General features: G+C 41.7%; 1 protein-coding gene across 1 annotated transcript in view; it reads right to left on the reverse strand.

The window, feature by feature from the left end:
* Positions 1-4097: 4097 nt before the first annotated feature.
* Positions 4098-12577, reverse strand: part of LOC109467601 (adhesion G-protein coupled receptor G7-like) — an 11642-nt gene continuing 3162 nt past the window's right edge. Inside the window, exons 3-11 of the mRNA XM_019765618.1 lie at positions 10590-10684; positions 9486-9613; positions 8883-9047; positions 8205-8557; positions 7807-7925; positions 7075-7358; positions 6168-6237; positions 5043-5179; positions 4098-4610 (exon numbers count right to left, since the gene is read on the reverse strand). Coding sequence (XP_019621177.1) covers positions 4219-4610; positions 5043-5179; positions 6168-6237; positions 7075-7358; positions 7807-7925; positions 8205-8557; positions 8883-9047; positions 9486-9613; positions 10590-10684 — 1743 coding nt within the window. The 3' untranslated portion in view covers positions 4098-4218. The remainder of the gene's footprint in view (positions 4611-5042; positions 5180-6167; positions 6238-7074; positions 7359-7806; positions 7926-8204; positions 8558-8882; positions 9048-9485; positions 9614-10589; positions 10685-12577) is intronic.

Raw genomic sequence — 12577 nt, forward strand, 5'->3', positions numbered from 1 at the left:
GTTTTAGACAATTATACACCGAGTTATCAATGATCTAATAAGTTAACATTTGCTACTCAAACCATTTTGTACAAAAAAAAAAATTTGCTCAACAATCTTCAACTATTCCTTAGAACTTTTCAGTAGTTTCATTAACTGAAAAATAATTCATTCAAGCTCATGGAAAAAAATCTTAAATGTTTCATATATCACCTCCTTGTCCAAACAGAGTAGAAAACATTAATTAAAGGGAAAGAATCATCAGAAATAGGCTTCCTTTGGACTTGACTTATTTAATAATGTAAGCTACACAAATGTCTAAATACCTTGCAACTTTGTCTGCTAATTCTTTAACTGTATTGAAACTACTACAGTGTGACTGTCAGTTTCAAGTGACCTGTGAACAGTCTGCACAAAAATCAGTGGACAAGCAGAAAATTATATCAGTCGCGCCATGGTCGCGCATTGCTAAACTTCCCCAGCCTGAACGCTCCTGGGCCACGAGGGAGGATCTCTTTTCAAACACCAACTTTGCCAACAAACTCATCTTTGTGGTTGATAAATATCTTTATCTCCTCAGTTTCCCCCCAAATTCAGGCCAGATGGCAGTTCAGAATTCCCCAAACAATTCTGAAAACATCGTCAGACTTGCCGAGCGATTTTGGGTCCCGCTGCACAAGTTTTGAAGGCGGAGATCTCGTCACCTGACCCCTCTAATGGTATAAGGATGCTAAGTCTCGCGAGAGTTGGGCCCCGAGATTTCACGAGATAAAAACAACATGGCGCCTGGACGGACGAGCAGAATACGTCGGGCCTGTTTGTTACAAAGAAAACAAGCTTCTTGCGGCTTTATTCACCGAGATAATGGTATCTAGGGACTTCTAATGGGTTTTCTGACAAATGGACATGATTTTGACTGGCATTAATATGACATTCTTACGGGAAAAAATAAGAAATTTTGACTCTATGCTGGGGACTCCCCAAAACTTCACTTGCCCGGCCGGGCAAGTCCAGAGGGACATTTGCTTGCCCGACTGGGACTTTTACTTGCCCGGGGCAATCGGGCAATCTAACTTATTAAAGGTGCCTGCCAATGATACTGTGATAGGCAGTCCAGGATTTGTCCTTCTCTTGCAGTCTTGCTGTTCCTCTGGCTAGTCTGTAGTTAACATAGTCTTCCTGTGATTTTACCTACACTCAGCTGTAGAATCTTTTCTTCTCCTTACAGATCGTCGTTCCGCCAGATTGTGAACTTCCTCTGTCCCTACGTGTATCTCTTGGTCCCACAAAACATTTGAAAATAAATGACTGGTATCAAGTTAGAAAGAACTTAATCCAAAGCAGCATCCGTTGCCCTGAGGCCAGACGGGTTTAGTGGACTGTACTAGCAAAATTATGCACAAAGTCTGGATAGTATCTGCAACAAATTACAAAATCCCCGGGCTGTTTTCAGCCTTTCAGCTGCAGTGACACTTGACGTGCCCTGCCTGCCGACCCCAGGGCCAGCGGTACTCCCCAGTGCACCGCTGGCAGACGGACTGTACCAATCTCAACCGAGATGGGTAGGGCGGGCTAGTAAAATCTTCTACGCGTGGCAAATAGAAGTTTTTTTAACAAAATGGCTGTCCGGTGTACAGGCTAGACGACTTCTGCTATTTAGTGAGTAGTTTGGAGGAGATATCTTGTTTTTGGTCGATAACACACGTAACGGAATGTAACACAGAGGTTGCTACTTACCGGTTTATCACAAAACTTAAAGTAAGTAAAGTAAAATCGTCATGAAATGTCTTTTTTGATGCATTATGTATCGAAATTTCCCTGCCCCCCTCACAAGTGCAAGGCACATAGTAACAAAAATAAGTATTCAATGGTTTATGAATTTCCTTGTACGCCGCGGGTCACTCCCGGGGGCACCCTGATAATCAACGTCTCCCCTGAGCGGTATGTAGTCACGCCTAGAAGGCCATTTATGGTATTATAGGAGTGGCTTAACCGAGGTCAAGGAACTGGGAGCCGACTACATGTGTTGGCCGGGGGATACCTGAAGTAGGCCATATCATTCAGAGTGTTCTTAAATGCAAGTTCTAGTTTGTGTCCTAAACAATGGATTCCAAAGACATGATTCATCGATTATTCATCCTTCAACCTTGTTACAACACCTAAAACATGCCCAATCAACACATTAGCCCCATCCACGACAGCTGCAACCAGTTTGTCACGCCACCAAAATCTTGCTGCATTACTTGAACTAACTCTGGTTGTGGATTCTGCATCAGCTTTTTGCAAAGCCTTCAAAGCAACAAATTGATCCACTGCGCTTTTACTTCAGCAAACTCGTGTATGTACATGGCAAATGCTTGGCACATTTATCATGTTGGTATGTCTCACCGATATTGACAAGGCCATTACACATTTCTAACTCTAACAGTCCTTTGAAATCGATAAAAGGTCTCCCCTTTTGGTTAATATGAGTAGAAGGCAGTCCAAAACAGCACCTACATTTGAGCCATTCCCTGTTCTTCCGTCCTCTCAAGAGCTTGAAGGGCCTTTCCTACAGATTTTGATGAAACAACGCACAGTGCAGTAAAAATATGCTATTTTTTTACTTGTAAAAGGTGAACAATTTTTTTTTTAAACTTAGACAACAAAGAAGGTGTCTATACAGTAGCTATCCTACCACCCAAACCTGCCCAAACACGACGCGCTACCGGCGCAACGCCGCGCTAGCCACTGTCTCCGGAGTGCTTCGCCTCGACGGGTTTTGCTGGGGTGGTGGGGCTTCGGCGAGCGCAAGACGTGTCGGGGCTGATACAGATAGAATGACGTCATGCTGAGATTGCATTGTGGGTGATGACGTCATACCTTCCGGTCCAATAGCCACGCATAACAGCAATAGCAATGAGGAAGGTGACAGACGGTCACCGAAACGTCGGCTGAATAAAAGACTTGGGTGTGTAAAAAGAGTCCTTCACTCACTTGATTTACTTGATCCTTTATTTCCAAAACTCTGACATGATATGCAAACAATGTCCACCTTCATGTTCTTTCACAAATATTTATTAATGTGACAAGTATCCAACCTTATATACAAAAACAGTCATATTCTTATGGTAAGAGCAATGTTCTTGTAGAAGTATAAATGATCCATTAAAAAAAAATTCTATCAATACATTATTTGCTTTTTCGTACCACAGTTTATTTTCATTCAATTACATGAATGCACACAACTACGAACTCTTGTTTACCATAAATTGCATCGGTGTGGTCTTACAAAGGAAATCTCGCTTCCCTATACATAAGAAACCATAAAACGTCTAGGTTGCTTTGACAAAACATTACAAATTCCTGCTAATAACAGTAAGAACTTCACAAATACAAGAGCAAATACAGTCAAACTGCCCAAGGCGACCACCCAGACCGAAGATAAGCGGAGAGATTCGCCTCAGAACATGACTGAGACATAAATGTTTATTTAGCAATGCCTTAATGTCAAATACTGTAAACATCTTCAGTCCTGTGGTGAATGTATGTGGGGAGGGGGGCACATGGCACAATTTTAGTCGGAAAAAAAAAACATCGTCCAGCAGTCGAGGCAAAAGGGCTGGTTTTTTCCATTATTTCTCAGCTTGGAGACCTTGAAATGTTTTACTGTAGTTACCGGTGTAAAATGACATTGCCAGTCATCTTACACCGGTATATAATGTTATGTAATGGAAAAACCATTGCAATACCGTTTGATACCATTGAACCTTTGACAAAACCTTGTTTATTACCATACCAGATGTAATTGTCGTACTTTTTTTCCGTACAAAGAGGAATCAATTGTTTTTTTTTTGTGTTCTGTTAACTTTCGTTTATTGACTTTTATAATGACAATGACAATACATTCTTAATAACAAATAAACTATTCTTATTTGAATTGAAACATCGAGTCATTACTTCTGATTATATAGTCCCAGTACTATTCTCTTTGCGTTTCGTGCACATTTCTACTAGTGATTACATTGCCTCATCATCAGTGTGGGACCGGGAACCCCAGACCTGATAATGACCAATTTGCGACAGTCTTGGCTGTTACGTAGTTTTCCGTTTGTATGTAATTTTCGGTCTACTGTTTTTGTTTATCATACTCTTTCCTTTATGTATTTGTATACATGTATGTTGTTTTATGTACGTAAAACACAATTTTCTTACACCAGTACTACTTAACGATAACGAACTCTTCAACATTGCTTGTTGCTACAGCGACTTTGGATTAGGTTTGGTATCAAGTGACAAAGTGCTTAGCCCAATAAGTATTGTCTGTGGCGCTTGTGAAGCCGAAGAAAAAGACTTGCTCCCATTCACCTGATACTGACCCTGCTTCTTCTGTCCTATGTAGATGAACTTCTTCCAGCACGTCAGTTTCTTCCGCCACTTCGTCATGTCTTCTCTCATCACACAGTGGAAGATGAAGATGATGAGGCCCTGGAGGGTGTTGGAGATGCAGAACAGGTAGGCGAACACCGTGCGTGCGTCATCGATGACGAAGAAGCCGAACACCCATGTGAGACCAAACAGAGCCATGATGCTGCAGGCTCGACGAATCTGCAGGATGATCCACTGACGATCTACCTTGATAGCATCAGCGCCTGTACACGAAACAAAAACCGTCGAATAACATCATTTTTGTTGTGTTTTGTGTGTCTGTGTGTGTCAATGCGTGCTTGTGTACGTCTTTATATTTAATTGTACTGTTTATGAATGTGAGTGTATGTGTTCCATAATTGGCCTGTCTAGATCTATGCGTAAGCGGAATGTAGTGTTAGCATCAGGCTCGGTTCTGGACGTGCGCGGTCTGTTCAGAACCATACTTGAGCACGGTTCTTGATAAAAAGCACGACTCTGGATACAACAGTCTGACCGTGTTAACGCGCCCATGTGTGTGCATGTGTCTGTTGTCTGTGTGCTTTTTTGTTTGTTTGTGTGTGTGTGTGTGTGTGTGTGTGTGTGTGTGTGTGTGTGTATGTGTGTGTGTGTGTGTGTAATGCACGCGCACTTGTGTGTGAGTCTTTCATATCTACCTCTTAACTCTCTCTGTTTCTTTTCTTCTCTGACCAGTTTGTACATGACCAAGATGAAGACCAGCAGGTTGAACAGCAGGATGAGACCCGCTGGGATCAAGAAGGCGTAGATCAGAGGTTCTCGTGCCAGCCAGCAACTGTAGATAAATAAAGAAACAAAAATTAAAAAAAATGTTTTCATTCATGTAGCTTTGGTTTTAGGCATGTGTTTATCGACATTCGTTTTAACCCCACTCATCAGGACTGTCAGACAGGACAGCATAACTCATGTGAGCAAATTACGGAGCCATTCTGAAAAATGCAAAAACATACTCGAGTATTTGACTTGCAAAAAGTACCCATTGAAAAGACAGCAATGTTGTGTGCAAGATTTCAGGGCTTTTTTGGGCTTCGTGGGATAAGGGAGGGGGCTCATTCGGCCCCCCTCAGAACTCGCGAACGGCATCGTTGACCACCAAATTTTCAGAGAGTGATGTACTAGTAACAATGAATCATAACAACAATGTTGGTGTCATCATGACGTCATTAGTCTGATTTTATTGGCCAAAACCATGTAGATAGGTTTTCCCTAAAAACTAAATGATATAGAGCATAACTTTAACAAAAAGTGTTTATGATATAATAATAAGGTGTACTAAGATTTATGTTGCCCATAGCAAGGCGTCATACAAGGACGTCATGCATATTTAAGCTATCCGCCATCTTGAATCATTAGTCTTTAATTTTGAAGAAAGATAAAGCCTAGAATACATTGAAATATGTATTGACGTTATACAATATATACATTGACGTTCCTATGAACTTTTTTGTGTAAAACGAAATGGAAGTAGTGATGAAATTGTAAGGAAAATAACCTGTTTATAACTGATATAATGATATGGCCGCCATCTTGGATTTTGGCCAATGACGTCATGAAATTAGCATAAATTAGGCATTTTTAATGGTAGAATTTACATAGAATTACATACGAAATACATACTGTACAATTTGAACCACCGGGGCATACCCCTTTTTTCGGAAGGCGAAGGCGTGTTAATTGTGTTCCTTAACGAGTGTATGGTGTATCTGTGACATATCCTCAAGATTAAGAAATTTTCAAAAGCACTGCGGTGAGATATTACTTACGCTTTCTCCATTCTATATTTGTAGAGACTTGAGGGCCCAGCAGTTGACAGTGTAGCAACAAGAGGAAAGCCTGGAGAAACATGTGAAAACACTCTAGAAAAAACTAGAGTTGCACAGCCTTCGCCAAACGACGTTAACCTCTCTCCACCCCAAAACAGTCTAACAAAGAATGACATTCTACCTTTTCCTCATTAATTTTGCAAGTGTCTTTATTTGGTCCTTATTTTTTATGGTTTTCACCTTCATTTGACTTTCCAATACACCAAGTATGAAATTCCAGGCAGTTACTTATTTTCTAGTTGATTATGCAAATAAGTCAACGCAAATTAAGTCTTTATTTACATAATCAATATCTGCCCGGTTCTTGAGTTATTCTCCTTTAAATGTTTCAACAAGCACCCCTGCAGTCCCAGAACAAGCTGCAAGTGGCCCAAACTCACGTTACTTCTTCCCTAGCCCAAGAGCCACATGTACCTACTATCAATTTCGTAACCCTAGCTTGTCTAGATCACATAACCGGAGATAACAAAACCGGACGTTCCCCTGCAGTACCATAAGAAGCCGACAGGGGGCCCAAAATCTTACCATGTTAAGGTCTCATCAAGACCTACCCACCTAGCAAATATCAAGAGAATCCGTTTAAGCCCTTTCAAGTTATCGTGTTTAAAGACATGCATACACACACACATGTGAACGCCTCTGAAAACATAACCTGCTTGGCGAAGGTAATGAACCTTATATTTCTAAAGGCTGAACTACAGGAGCTAACATGTATGATGAAATTAATGAAAATATGAAAACTAAAACTATATCATATATCAGGAACTTTATGCCACTCACCGTATGCGTGGACCAATTGGAATCGAGTACCCATTTTAGATGGTTATGGGAAGAAACAAAAACTCACCCCACGCTACAGCTCCAGTCTTGATGACGAAGTTCTCAGAGGCATTGTCAAACACTTGCACAACGGCTCGGTACAAGTTAACGGCTTCCACTGCCATCCACATCAAAGCAGCCAATAGGAAGTAGTGTAACAATGCTGCCACAGCCTTACAACCAATGGGAGAAGCCGTCCGGTTGATACCAGCGAGGAAAATGACGAGCGTGGCCAACAGAGCCACGCAGAGGTTGATGAGAACGAGTCGCTGGTTCTTAGCATGACCTGTTCTGGTTCGGCGTTTGTCTCTTCTGGAGTTAGAAATACATGAAGTATGCTAACACTGAGTTTTTTTTTCCTGTAATCAGTACCACGTGATTTCTAATAATGTATTTCATAGAATCGGCTTTTGTCTTAATAATGTATTTCATAGAATCGGCGTTTGTCTTCCTTGAAATACGAAACATGTAACCTGTACTGGCAATGTGTATTAAAATCCTGTTGAGACGGGGGGGGGGGGCATGAAATTGTTGCCAGCCATATTTCACGAAACGCCACCACCAAATTTGATGGTATCCGAGATGAAAGTTAGCGGGGGCCTCAACCCCCCCCCCGTCTGAATATGGTTATTGTTGTTTGCATCGTTATCATAAGATGATTTCATATATCCCATACAATGATTTGTGTGATCTGGTGTAAAATGCAGGTAAGCATTTAAATTTGTTCTTGGTCTAGCCGCTCGGACACAAGATTGCTTACCTTGTGACGATAAACGAGAATAGAGTCAAGACCAGACAAACGATGGAGACGACACAGCCCACAATAGTGATGACCTCTAGCGGTTTCTCATGGTCTCCAAAACCCTCACCGGACACATCCTGAAAACGTAACAATCCAAATTAGGATCGACACGAAAAATTGTTAGTTGGAAAAGGCCATCTTCTTTAGCTAATAGCTGCCTAGTGCCCTCTCAGTATTGTCTTCTTGGTTTAAATGTAGTATTCAGGTTTAGTATTCAGGAAATTTTGGGATCTTTGGGACGGGGGGGGGGGGGCGTCATTCATCTGTTGTGATTGTCTGGGCCGGTTGCTGTACAGTTCACCATCACTTAGCAGCAACATGAAATGTACTTAACAACTGTTTGTGTTGTTACTTACAAAGATGATGGCGAAGTTGGTGAGGTGGTTACAGGCGCACGTGTACCGTCCCATTTTTTCGCCCATGCTTTCACACCCTTCAGTTGACCACGCGTCGGCATCAAAGTCCCAAAACACACATTTGACCTTCCTCATATCCTCAGGAACAAAAGTCTCCTGTAAGGGGACAAAGGTGGTGATAACCGGTTCGGGCAGGTCCTTAACACGCCTCCCTGCGATTCTGCCGCCGATGATGCGGGTTCCCACGGCACCCTGGGAGGGGACCGTGGCACTCTGGGAAGGCCCCACGGCACCCTGGGAAAGTTGGACGAACAGGCTGCTGCTGTTGTAGAGCGTGTAACTCAGACGGACTTCTGCGAGTGGAGCAAATAAATCTCTCCTTTGATTTTGCCCACTAAATATATCTATAGCATGTCAAAAACATCAGATGTTGAAACCAAGGCAATACTGCATTACCAAAAAAAAACAGTCAGGGGCCATATTCAACCTTGTCTTTTTCCTTAAAACGATGCACGCAATCGATTGATGTCGTTAATTAGCTCATTAGCTTCATTCCTGCATGTATTTGCATATCCTTAACATAAATCTGCATATCCCTAGCATAATGACGGCGACCTCTGACCCACACCGCCTCGCACCGCCTGAATAATGGGGAGCTGTCGACTACATACTACTTACCTGACAAGTTTTTGATCTGCAGTATCATGCTTGAGATGTTAGGAGGTAACGAGATGGAGATGTCAGCAGTTTGCAGAATGTCTCCTCCAACCTCCGTAGTGAAGCTTGTAACGTCACCTTCCGTCAAGCTGTCAGAGTCGCTTCCACTCAGAAAGAAGGCGAATCCTTAGAAACGCAACAAATGTTCTCGTTAACTTGACCTTTTTTTCTAGAAAACACCCATGTGACTTATATCATGAGAACTAATCAATGTTAAATGAACAACACAGATGTCAATTGTTTTCAATATCGATGTTCGGCAGTTTAGATATCTGACAGGAGACTTGTCAGTATTACCGTAATCAGTGCATGCCAGAAATGCAAGGGATCAAAGAAATATACGAATTCCAATGTTACATTATCACGAAATTAATCTAAGTTGGTTCAGTACACAATGAGAAATAAACTTCCCCAAGTCAAAAGAAATTTTATTCCGGAGAATTTTAAACCATGGAGTCTTCACCAGCTATGTTTTGTAGGAAACGGCATAAAAACACGCTTTCATACATGCATGTTGGGTAATGACATATCAATTATTGGTTATAATGTACAGTTCTTGCTTACCTTGTCCCTTGTCCAACTCTTCTGGACTGATGTCAGCTGCCTGCAGTGCCACTCCTGGCCGCACGGCGGTGTATGTATCTGTTGTCAGTATGACCGTATCAGCAAATGTCTCCAATGCCTGGACGGCTCTAAAAAAGCGAGGTAAGATGATGTCGAATATCTTAGGATTGCAATATATAGTTGTGTTTTCCACTTCACTACTCGCTATGCAATCTGTTACTTATACATGTCTTCTGCCATTTCGGCTAAACTGCAGAAACCGTATTAAAGCACGCGTAAGGTACCATATTTTGCTGTACACTATAGAAACAGCAGCTGATATTCAAAGACAAATCAGGCTCTTCTATTGGATAAATTACGGAGATTATTTCCGGACGTTTCGACATCCATCACTCTTCTTCATCTCCAAACTCTGATGTATCCCGGGACATGTGCGGCCGCTTGCTTTACATTCTATATGCTTAATCGTTTCAATCTAGTATTGAAGAAATACGCAACATTTTCGCTCACCTCCGCGTTTTACCGTAGGAACAACCAGGCGTATTTTCCTATCCAAGATATACATTCGTTTACTGCGTGTTCGAAGTTTGTCAGACAACTTCAAACTGTTGATTTTGAAGGCGCAAACCGCTAGCGTTCAGGTAATCAACCAGACTTTAATAGAGACCACGTGCCTTCGTCAGACAACTTCAAATGATTCACTTTTGAGGTTTTTAACTGCTGATTAAAGCTTAAGGTTTACGAAAATCATCATGTGTGTGTGTGCGTGCGCGCGCGCACGTGTGTGTGTCTAAATTCATATCTCCGATATATATACCAACCTGACCAGGGAGATGGGCTGAGTTGACTTGAGTTGGTACGAGTCGTTCTACATCAATTAATTACTTATCCAGTAGTAGAGTTTGATTTGTCTTTTTAAATATTTAAAAAATATTGTGATGGATGTATAACCTTCATCAGCGTAAAAGCTGATATGTTATGCTGCATGGTTTTACTCTCGGTTGTACAGATTTTGGTGCGTTACGTCAAAGTGCAGTTGTTTAGGTTATGAAATACACATAGTACAGTACAGGTTTTACGGTTTGAATGTGTGTTAGGCGTTACCTGGTCGGCCCCCTCATTTCTTCTTGACTCTGCTGAAGAACTGTGACGTTCACTTTTATCAGGTTGTCTACAGTTGTCAGAAGGGAATCTCCGATCTATGGTTAAAGGAGCCGCCGTTACAGACACAAACAACGTGCCCTCATTGGTTATGTTCAGTAGAGCATATCCAAACATAATTTGGCAAGGAATCGGAACCTGATTATTATGATATTGCTCATTTCCATATAGACATATATAATTAGAACTTGGAACAGCGCAAAATCCACTCTTGACTCACACCTTAAAGCATGCGTAAAGGTTCCGTTTCTTCACTCGCGTGTCTCTTTATGCAAGATTTCTATGGCAATCACTCGATATCTTTATTTGCAATCATATACATTTTTTTTTTAAATTTTATTCACATGGATTTTTGAGCATTGGATAGGAAGCACCTGTTGTGCTTATGTAAATCCGCTGCTCATAAAACAAATACAAAGGTAAATATAGAGATGACATAAAGTATAACATATACACCACCATATGTGTATGTTAACACCACAAACTATGTATGTATCATTTTGCCATACGTTGTACCTGCTACATCTGTTGCGCAATAAAGTTCTTCTATCATAAAATGAAAATGGCTGGCGCACCAATATCTATAGCATAACATTAATGAGATTGGTCAAATCTTCCAGAGTGGTGGATATAGTTGAACACAATATCAAAGATACGGCAGTTATTAGGGTATGGGAGGGAGGGGCTGCCTGTAAGAAGTAAAGTACATAATGTGGCGTCGTTTATTTTGCGTTGAGTGGGTCGGAAGGGAGTATGTTTTCAAGATGAAGGCAAGATATGGATAACAACATTTTGGTCCTTTCAGTATTATAAAATTTGCAGTGCAATAAATAGTAATCTGGTGTCTCATTTGGATGCCCACATTTGCACTCAGGACTAGTGATACAGTGATGCTGGAATAGGTGGTAGTTCCACGGGCTGAAACCCAGTCTGAGTCTGGTAAGGTGAGTCACATGGTGTCCGTGGCCCTGTGAGTGGTGAGGATGTTTGGGCATGCTATCAAAGCAAGACTCTAATTCATTTTTGCATGCACGAATGGATGGGGATTCTTTGGCGGTCTGGGGTAACTTGTTGCAAGAGAGAACAGCAGAAGGCAAGAAGGATTTTTTGTACTTTTCAGTTTTGAGGGTAAAAGGGAGATGATTCTGGTCAGTAAGCAGGCCATAAGGGGTGGAATCACGGATAAGTGGGGGAACCAAGTCTTGTAGATATTTGGGAACTAAGCCATTGGCCATTTTGTGGAAGCGAACAAGTTTGAACTTTTCGCGTCTGTTGGCAAGTGTTTCCCAACCGACGTCACATAGAATGCGGTGGTGATTCGTCCCTCTCATTGCGCCTGTGCAAGCCCGGGCAGCGGACACCTGGACTGACTCAAGGAGGTCTGAATCCTTCTTAAGAACACCACACCAGGCAACATTGGCGTACTCAAGTAAAGGACGTATCATGGCTTTGTACAAGATTCCAAGCGTTTTACGTGGCACAAAATTTGATATTCTTGTCAACAAGTTAACTCATTTTATTGCTTTCGTCACCAGAGTTAACACGTGGAGTGACCATGATAAATTTGGAGTAAGATGTAATCCAAGGTGCTGGTGAGAGGGAGTTTCAGTCAGGTGAACACCTCTAAAGTATAATGGTGGGTGAAGAACCTTTCTTCTTTTAGAGGAAAAAGTCATCAGTTCTGTTTTGCCGGGATTGAATGTTACAAGCCACGGCACTGGTCTGACCAGTCTGACACTACACTGAGATCATGATTTAGTCTGTTCGCTGAGACAACGGGATCCATGATTATCTCTAACAGTGTGGTGTCATCAGCAAAAAGACGGGAATCTGTTCGTAGATTGTCAACAAGGTCATTTATAAATACATGTACAAGAAAGAGCAATGGGCCGAGAAGCGACCCTTGAGGAACACCTGCATCAATTGATATA

The sequence above is a fragment of the Branchiostoma belcheri genome, unplaced genomic scaffold (genome assembly GCF_001625305.1).
Source record: "Branchiostoma belcheri isolate BF01 breed outbred unplaced genomic scaffold, Haploidv18h27 scaffold183, whole genome shotgun sequence".
NCBI classification, from domain to species: domain Eukaryota; kingdom Metazoa; phylum Chordata; class Leptocardii; order Amphioxiformes; family Branchiostomatidae; genus Branchiostoma; species Branchiostoma belcheri.